This window comes from Lathyrus oleraceus, chromosome 6 (genome assembly GCF_024323335.1).
Source record: "Lathyrus oleraceus cultivar Zhongwan6 chromosome 6, CAAS_Psat_ZW6_1.0, whole genome shotgun sequence".
In the NCBI taxonomy this organism is placed as follows: domain Eukaryota; kingdom Viridiplantae; phylum Streptophyta; class Magnoliopsida; order Fabales; family Fabaceae; genus Lathyrus; species Lathyrus oleraceus.
The window spans coordinates 500,429,732-500,439,510 of record NC_066584.1 but is presented as its reverse complement, the minus strand read 5'-3'; the positions used below and the strand labels follow the sequence as shown (position 1 = coordinate 500,439,510).

The following is a 9,779-nucleotide window of genomic DNA, read 5'->3' as shown; positions in this document are numbered from 1 at the left end:
ACTTAAATGATTAAAACTACATATAAATGAAAATTTAAGGGTAATTCTACATTCGACAGTGAAACAACATAAAAGCAAAACCATTCCTAACCAGCACACACAAAATATTTTACGAGAATATATCATGATTGTAAGTCTTAATTCATTGTTTGTATATATATGATAGTCTTAATCCTTCTGTTTATTTTAAAAAATTTAATTGAAATAACTGACAGTATATAAAACTTTTACATTGTCAATTAATCCTAGACATTAGATATTAAAATAAATTTAATTTTTATTTTAAAAATCTATAAAATAATGCAAACGGGTGATGGTGATGAATCGACAGTGTAAATCTTTTTACACTGACAATGCATAATAATTAATCTCTATTTTAAATTCTGCAAAGTTAGAATATTCCGGAGTTAGAATGACAAATCCTGAAACTACCGAATCTTGTAATCTCCTACAATTCAATTCAACTTTTGAACTTTAATTAAGTTTTAATACAAGATAGAGAATGACAAACCCTGAAACATACTAAGGCTTAGGGTTTTAGGCTAAGAGAATGACCAATCCTCAGAGATACTAAGACTAGCATCTATAGCACATTACTCAATAATCGTGCTAGATTAGAGGCACTTACAAAAATATACAATAACAGAACAGGAACAATATCAAACAAATTGTTAAGACATAATTTAGAACATAAGAATAATATCGACCATGTCAAACCAACAAAATTAACTCAAAAATCTTCTCAACATAGAGAACAATCACATTGACACAAGACAACAGATTCATTTCAGCAATCTAAACGCAGACTAGTTATTAATAAATAAAGACATCATAAAATTCAATAACACCAAAATTTCTTCTTAAATAGTAGGAAACAACCTCTCAAAAAGACTAAGGAGCTTTTATAATCTCCATAACTAATCTCCCTTCTTCCTGAAGGAGCACCCCTCTGTGAGTCTGGCTTTGCCACCTGTTGGCTGGCACAAAACTGTTTGGCAGTTCCCACAAACCACAACGGTTTGAGAGTGACTGAACACAGTAGTTCTGCATCCACAAATTTCAGCCATTGTAAATAACACTTCAAAACAGCTTTCAATGATAAGAAGTTTAATGATAATACAATTGTGGGTAAACAAACAAAGTAATTCTGCATCCACAAATTTCATCCATTATTATAAATTAACAAATCAACACGATGTTGTACTATGATAATATGTTTAATTATAATAAAACTTTGAGTATCATGAAATGAACTATAGCTATAGAACTGAAATGAACACACCAACTGATATTAATCAACCATCAACTCAACCTCTATACAATAAAGTCTAATGTATAGATAAAATCTATCAGTTTAGTCTATGCAGTTAAGATGTTAGGAACTGAATTAAAAAACTTATACACTTCAGGAACTGAATTTAAAAAAATTTATACTTAAGGAACTTGACAATTAATATACTTTAGGGGCCGCCGAGAATAAGGATTTAAAACACTGTCTAATACTGCACAAAAAGCCAATATTGGAAACTGTCTAATAACGCAATTAATATTCTTTATTCAGTGTTTTTGTAATAATGAACAACCTGTGGTTATAACTCACACCGCAACCACCGCAATCAATGTGGCAACATATGTATAGACCAAAATCATGAAAGCCTTTAGGAATGTTATTCAAAAACTTGCCTATAATATTTATATACGTTAGACCTAAATGAAGAGTGATAAAATAAATCGATGATTGATTTAACTAAACAATGGTTATATAATTATAAACAAAATTGCTTCTAATTTACATAACAAAAGAAGATTTTAAAACAATTAGGGTTGGTAACATCTCTAACACAGAAAAATTAGGTATTTCTCCAACAAATCAAAGAGCATGAGAATCAAAAAGTTACTTACATGTTGAAGCATCCTTGGCATTTGACATCCTAAAACAAATCCAAAAAGAAATTACAAACCGAATATAAAAGTCTGAAAACTAAAAAGAAAAAAAAATTGATGACAAACACGATTACCATGAAGAACGAATTAGGAGATTGAACGAGTCGCTTGAGTTTGTGCTTCCTCTTCTCGAGTTCAGCAGGTGGATTCAACAGATCAATGTCGTTTTGGAGAACCTGAAATCGAAGAAATCGAATATAAAATAATCAGAATTGAAGCGATTCAAAGGCTAATTTACGTAAAGATGATCGGAGGAGAGAGTGGATAACCATGGTGAGGTTGAAGAGTGAGACAGATCGCAAACCCTAGAAAATGAGTTTGGGAGGGGCTGCGACTGTGAACAAAAGCTAAAAGACTGAATTTGTTAGATGCAAGATGAATATAAAGCGTGAGTTTTGTGTAGATTGAAAGCAGTAGTAGAGGCCCGGCCCATTAGGCCCATTTATTCAAATTAGGTTTCTGAGGAAGATTAAATATGATACAACTATTTTTTATTTAATATTTTAATATATATACCTTACCATTTAAATTTGGTTACCCTAATATCGACTTTTGAAAAATATCAGAGATATTATTATCCTATATTTAATTTTTTAATTCATTTTACACTCTTTTTTTTTTTAAATTCAAAAAAAATCATTTTGTTTTAAAATGAGGACGTGTATACAAAATTATTTATAAAAATGATACTTTTTTTCTTCGTATTCTCACGTTATATTTTAAAATATAATTAATTTTAAATATAGTTTCTCATTTTAAGCACATGTTAATTTGAATGTCAGAGTGTCTGCACGTATATGTTAAATATTGGGATTGAAGACAAGGATTTTAGCCAAGTACCAACGTTGAACTATCATCCACTAATCAGGCATTGTTGTTGTGATCTCAAACTCTGGATTGAAACATTAACATCGTATGTGGGAACGAACATATTGGATTTTGATTTTCAAGAAGAACGGCCCAAATATATACATCTTAATTACAAGGTCAAATAATGATGATGTCAATGGATCCCCAAAGACCCTTGAAACTTCTACCTACCAAAAAGATGTTGAAACTTTAGAGGCTATCATTTGTGACATCGGGCCAATCATTGGATTGGCTCAGAATGATCAAGTGGTTGTTGTCATATCCCAAAATACACCATACCCTTCACAATAATCATATAGGTCACCAATCCTAAAAATTTGCATATCATCTTGAGCATTCATTTCATCTGCAAAAGCATGGTTCACCACAAGGAGATGTGTGACTTGAATTCATGGCTTGGTACTTGCACCTAGTGGAAACTAGGGTTCATCAGTAATTTGAGGTGGATCAGGCAATCAAACCCTAATCTCTTGATTTATAACAGCGGTGAACGATTTCACTTGTATGGTAAACTGTTTGATTTGAGGCATTTGATCAAACATGATAATGCCTTGATCATCAGGGTCTGCCATGTATTTTGTTAACCAGGTGTCCATGTGGTTTTATGCCCTGCTACACTCTTGAGTCCAGTTTCATTTAGGATCAACCATTTGGTTCTCGGTTATATGTTTCTTGTTGCATTGATACATCCATTCATTCCATTTAATCATGGTTCAATCCGATTTACAAGTTTTGTCAGTTGGATTCATCAGTCCATTATATGTTGTCAATACATCTATCATTGTGTCATAATATTTTTCCGAATTAATTATAACTTCGTGTTGATTTCAACTTCAAATTAATTTTTGAAGTTTAAATTTATCTTGAGGTCAAAGTTATTTTTTTGAAATTTTAATTTTGATTTTAGGAATAATTTTTTTTCTTCAAATTAATTCTATAAATTGCATTGTTTTAAAGTTTATTTTAATTTTAATACAAAATTGATTTTTGAAGATAGAATTGATCTTTGAGTTTTTTGATTTAATTTTAGAAGTTATTGCGTCATTTTAAAAAATCAAGATTTCGGGTTCGATTTAATTTTAAAATGCAAATCAAGTTTTAGAATCATTTCATGTCAATGGACCATAGGGGTTTTGTTTGAAATTTGGCTCATCCATTTATCCATCCATTCATTTTTTTTATGACAAAAATCCAACATAAATGTTTACAATCCATCAAGCCCAACATGTGTAGCCCATTAACTCAACAATAACTATCTAAATCAAATATCCAAATCAATTCAATCATCCAATCCCATTTTTTATCTATTTGTTTCATTATCCAAATCCCCAAAACCAATTTTTTAAATCCATTTTTTAGCCATTATCCAAAACCATTTACTAGTTACCCATTATCCAAAACCATTTACAAATTATCCATTTTCTAATTCATTATTCAATTTAATGACCAATTATCCAAATATCCACATTTAGATCCATTAACTACATCCATATCCATTTCTAATGCTTAATCAATTAACCAATACCCATTGTGTCTATGTTCAATCTACCATACTCTTTATCCGCATTCAAATAAAACAAAAAAAGTTGAATCCAAGTACAGCATGACAGTAAAAATGCAGGCAACATTGCATAATTGAAAACGCAAGTACAGACATGCACAATACCAAAACGCACCAGTGCAACATACATAATGGAAACGGCAATGCGAAAGCACATGTCCAAAATGGAAAAGCAATCCAAAATGACGAAACGCAGTAGGCCTAGTAAAAAGCAAGAGTTGCAGTCTAAGAAACAACATAGCCAAAGCGCGTATGCACGTGAAACATGAACCGCGGCCAAATGCAGGATAAACGACGAGCTGCAAATTGAAAACGCAGAATAAACCATAGTAGAAATTCAATATTTAAATTCTATAAATTCCTAAGCCCATAGTGAAAATTCTGCTTGAATTTTTTCCCAATTTTCTTCCCCCTCTTTCTCAATAGCAGAAGAACGACTCACTGTAACACCTCAAAATTTGCCCTCCTCTCTTGGGACTAGCATTAACATATTTGCATATCATTTTAGGACATTAGGCATTTCATATTGCATATCATGTGGTTACATAGTGCAAGTCATCTTCCCAAGTCTTAATCAGGAGATGAGGAAGTTCAAAGGTGCAAGCTAGGGTTTAATGACTGATCATGGGCCATCTGAGGATTGGACTGTGAATTAGGGTTTCATGATTTCCAAGGATATTGGTCTTCATCTTGTTTGAATTGATACATCATCATCATCATGGTTGGATGTCATCAGGAGATTGGAGAAGATTCCTTGAGATTAGGGTTTTGACCACTGGTCAACCCTAATCAGTTGTATTGGGCCAATCAGGGCTGGATCAGGAGATGGGGTCTATGATGGTTATGAGGTGCATTCTTTGATTATATTGTGTTTATTGAGGCTAGGGTTTCACCCTTGAGCCATTTCAGTTGGAGATTGGGGTTCAATTTGATCTATGCATTGCCAGATTCATCTATCAGATGAAAAAGTCAACTGTGGTCAACTGTACATGATCTGATGGATGTGGAGGTGGAAATGAGTTGGATACACTTCATTCATGTTGGAACAAGTGTTATATGACATCTCAAAGCTTAAAAATGAAGAAAATCAAGTCAGGACAAAAACTGCCAAAAATAGAAAGTGACTTGTAACTGAAGTTTCCAAAAATGGAAAGTTTAAAACCTCAAAAACAGATGTCCAAGGAAGCTTCAAATGAAAAATTGTTCAACATGACAGATGTAGATCTTGTTCTCACCTTTCCAAAAAGTCCAAGAACTTGAAAATCCAATGTGTGGTTTGCAAGATATGGCTCAGTGAATTTCAGAAAAGACCCGTAATCAGGAGGCCATAACTACCACATACTTTGTCCAAATTGCAAGTTCTTTATATGCACAAACTCCATTTGACATGTACTTTGAGGGTGCATCATTGGATTTGTTCAAAAATGGCCAAGGCAAAAAGTCACTTTTCAACTGGACAGCTGAATTGGACCAGGGGCAAAATCGTCCAAATGTCAAAATAATTGGAATTTTTGAATGGGACTTTTTCCAACACCTCAGGAATGGCATTTTAAGTGTGTTTGAACATTCATTTCATGGCTAAGGCATGTGAATTGGATTTTGGCTTGGAAAATGAAAGTGCTAAAATTGGATATTTTGCATACACATGGTGAATTTGAGAATGGAGCAACCAATGGACATGAAACAAGTTTCTACACATCACATGTGTCATTTGGGGATTGCTTGAGCTGTCAAAACAGCTGGCACTAGCTGTCATTGTGTATTGACCATTTTACCCTCCATTTGCAAAATTGCATTTTTCACTAATTATGCCAAAATGCTAATTAACATGATTAGTGATGGATTAAGCTACCATATATATTCTAAATCATTGCCTAATCATAACAGAATACACACATTCCAAGTTCAGATCCAAAAAACCTCTCATATTCATCAAAACCCTCAAGAACAATCAAAACTTCAAATTCATCAATCTTCATCAATTGTGGATGAAACTTGAAAATTCTTTTTGCATTGAACTCCATTCACCTTCATCCAGATCTGTTTTGGTAGTTGGAGGAGAAAGAAGCTTCGAATCATGGCTGTTCCAAGAAGCTCCTTCAATGGTGAAATTGGATTTTAAGTGATAGAAGCCAAGGCACGTGGATTTGGATGCGTCAATCATCTTCACCATAGCTTTTCTTCATCTGTTTTGTGGAAGTGAGGCTCGAAGCTGCACGAACATACACGGCCATTCCAGGTTTGAAAGAAATTCGTTCGTCATGATTCGTTCGATGATTGTGTGCGTTTTGTAGAGCTTACTACGTAGAGCATCATGATAGCCTTAGTTTTGAGAATGGTTGATTGTAGGCTTAGAAATCGCGATTTGAAGTTATGAATGCAAACCCTAAGTGAGTTGATTCGAGAGATTTAGGAACTGTTAGTGAAAAATAGTGTGATATTCGTGTTCCTCTTGAAGAGACGAGTCCAACGGATATGGCCATGTCCATTTTCGTTAACGTTTGGTGTTCTTCGTTTTTTTCATGTTTCTGGAAAAATTCTTGTGGAAGACGATGATGGAACCTGTTTGATCCAAAAAGCCATTCAAACTTTCAAATTACATGTTTCCCTCCCGCGCCACTTTAATTACAGTTTTGCCATTACTGTTAATTAATTAATTAATTCAATAAAAATCTAAAAAATGTTAAAAAATATCTAACACATTAGAAAAATCATATAAAATCATAGAAAAATCACAAAAATATGAGGAAAATTTTGTTGACTTTGTCTTTGAGTGTAGGATTTTTTTGACCTATTGGTCAAAGTTGTGCTTAGTAAATATTTTAGTTGACCTAGGGTTTTCTAATGTATGTTCATTTTTGATACATTCTACTAATTTGCTCATGAAATGCTCATAATGTAGAATAAATGGCTGAAAATTTTTGTGGTGGTTCTTGACTCATTGAGGATTATTTATATGTAAATTTCATGAATTTTTGATACCTGGTTAGAGAGCAGAAAATTCTGGAACTTAGGTGTGACAATTTGTGTCACACCTCTTGATGTCAACTTGTTGAATTTAATTGGATGACCTATGCATGTTGGAATTGGCTGAAATTTTGCATGATGACTAGTTGGCATGTTAGGATGTTGGATGAATTTTTGTAGAATTTTTCACTGCATTTTCAATTTGATCATGATTTTTCATTTCTGGTGATTGAATTTGCAAGCTCATGTGACCTAGGTTGGTAGATTGATTGGTAAATGCTCATGTGGTACTGTATGGTCATGAAATTTGATATGCATGAACTAGACACATGTTAGGACCTCCCTGTTTTGGTCTCATCCATTTCTTTTTTGTTTTCAATGAGATATGAATTTTTGAATTGGATGTATGCATTGATGGTGTGAATTGAAGCATGAAATTGTATCTGTTTTTGATGATTTTCATTGACATGGTTCCATTTGCCCAATTGAGCTCAAATTTGACATGGTAGACCTTGATTATCCCCTGTTTAGGTGTATTTAATTTGAGAATTTTTGGATGTGTTTTGGTATGGTTTTGAATGCAATACTTCTGTTTGTATGTTTGGTGGTTCATTTGACCTCATATGGATTGTTTTGTGCATGAATTGAATATGATGGATGATATAAACATGAGACCAATGATGTTTGCTCTTGTTTGATGATAATTTGATGTTGGATGGTGGATACCTTGCTGTTTTAACTTTTTTCTTGCTTTGGGACCCTAGGCTTGGCCTAGTGGTCTAGTTGCTAATATTTGCTTGGTTTTTCAGGATCAAAAGCATAGTGTACATGGAGAATGATACAAGTTGATTTTAATTGATGTTGTGGATGTTTGTACACTAACATAACATTGTTTTGTAGGTGTTGGAGCTTGGGCTTAAGCCTTGAGCTTGCTTTGTGTTGTATTGTTTAAACTGTTTGATTGTTTGCTGTACAATTTGTCTGAGTACTAACTGCGTTTGACTGTTTCCAGGTACTTTAGTTGCTCAGTTCCTTGCGAACTTTTGCTTTGCGTTGCTTAAGCAACTTGCATAGAGGTATAATTCTCTAACTTCATGTAGTCTGGAGACCCGGCTGTTACCGGGCCGGGCAATAAATGTCTGAAGTCCTCCTTAAGAGGCAATGATTGTGGTTGTTTATTTTAAGCCCAAGCAGGAAAAGTCCTTCAAGTAAGGCAATTGGTGGAAGGTAGGGACAAGCAACCTGTCCCCCACTATTCAGTTGAGTCTTCTCCTTGCTCCCATTACATGGTTGTAGCATTGAGATCAAAAGCCCAAGATCTGTCGTGTCAGAGTCATTGAGTATAGAAGGGTTCCCCTATTCTGGACCCATGCTCATTTGTCAGCTCTCCCTGGTTAGGGATAAGAGCTGTGAGGTCTTACCCTCACTTCATCCTTTCATCTGCTTCACCTTAGCCTCGTAATGGCAAGGTTAAGAGCAAAACCAGCCTGTACAGACGACTTGCTTAGGCAGTCAAACCTGATTGATTGAGCCCCCTTGTTTGGCTATAGTGTGTGATATGTGGATATCTGATTGACATGCTTGTTTGAGATACTTGTTCTCCTCTGATGTATGCTTGTATGTTGATTGCTTGTGTGCTAGCTTCTTTCCTGGTTAGGTTAGTTTGCTTATGCAAGTAGGATAGAAAACCAAACTTAGGGTTAACGATGCATGACAACATTAGGCTCGAGTCTCAGCTCCCTAATCGTGTGTCTTTCCCCGGTTTCTGGTTAGCAATTTAGTCCCTTTCAGGGGAACTACATCGCTCTGATCCTCGTTCCAGACGAGGTATGTAGGCAGGGGGTCGTGCGAGACCTCTCCGGGCAACCTTTTTCTTTTTTGCGTGCGTTTACTTGTTATCTGACTGTGTGTTTTGGCTCGGATGCCGACGTAAGCCCAGTGATTGGCTGTCGGGCTCCACGTTTGCCCTTTTGAGTGTGTTTTGGTTCGGATGCCGACGTAACTCCATCCAGTGGTTGTCGGGCTCCATGTTCGCCACCCTTTGTTTGTTTGATTGTTTTGTGTTGTTTGGCGTGCGTAAGCCGAACTACAGTGGCTCTGATTCTTGTTCCAGACAAGATATGTAGGCATAAGGTGCGATACCTTATCGAGCTCGTTCCTCTTAACCCCACCTGCGTTCCCTGTGTGTGTGTGTGATGTTTAGCAACCTTTTCTTTATTCTAGGACGTGGATCCCTAGGAGTACCTAGGACGTGAGGGGTGCTAATACCTTCCCCTCGCGTAACCGACTCCCGAACCTTTTCTCTCTGGTCGCGAGACCATGTCTTTCCAGGTTTCTCTGAGCGTTTCCTTTCCCTATCTTGGGATAAATAACGTTTAGTGGCGGCTCTGTGTGTTTTTATTTTTAGGCTCGCCGGTTGATTTTTCGCAGGATGCGA

The 9,779-nt window shown here is 35.2% G+C and overlaps 1 protein-coding gene across 1 annotated transcript; it reads right to left on the bottom strand.

The window, feature by feature from the left end:
• Nucleotides 1-659: 659 nt before the first annotated feature.
• Nucleotides 660-2,379, bottom strand: LOC127091845 (40S ribosomal protein S27-2). Its single transcript, XM_051030562.1, has 4 exons — nucleotides 2,214-2,379; nucleotides 2,019-2,120; nucleotides 1,903-1,931; nucleotides 660-1,044 (listed from the first exon to the last, which is right to left on the bottom strand). Exons 1-4 carry the CDS (start codon nucleotides 2,214-2,216, stop codon nucleotides 918-920), a joined length of 261 nt encoding a protein of 86 aa, XP_050886519.1. The 5' UTR covers nucleotides 2,217-2,379; the 3' UTR covers nucleotides 660-917.
• Nucleotides 2,380-9,779: the final 7,400 nt, after the last annotated feature.

Excerpts from the sequence above, each read along its gene's own strand:
- LOC127091845 (XM_051030562.1), bottom strand. Across the intron at positions 1,932-2,018 it reads CTCCTAATTCGTTCTTCATG|GATGTCAAATGCCAAGGATG; the intron begins GTAATCGTGTTT and ends GATTTGTTTTAG. Across the intron at positions 1,045-1,902 it reads TGCCAAGGATGCTTCAACAT|AACTACTGTGTTCAGTCACT; the intron begins GTAAGTAACTTT and ends TTGTGGATGCAG.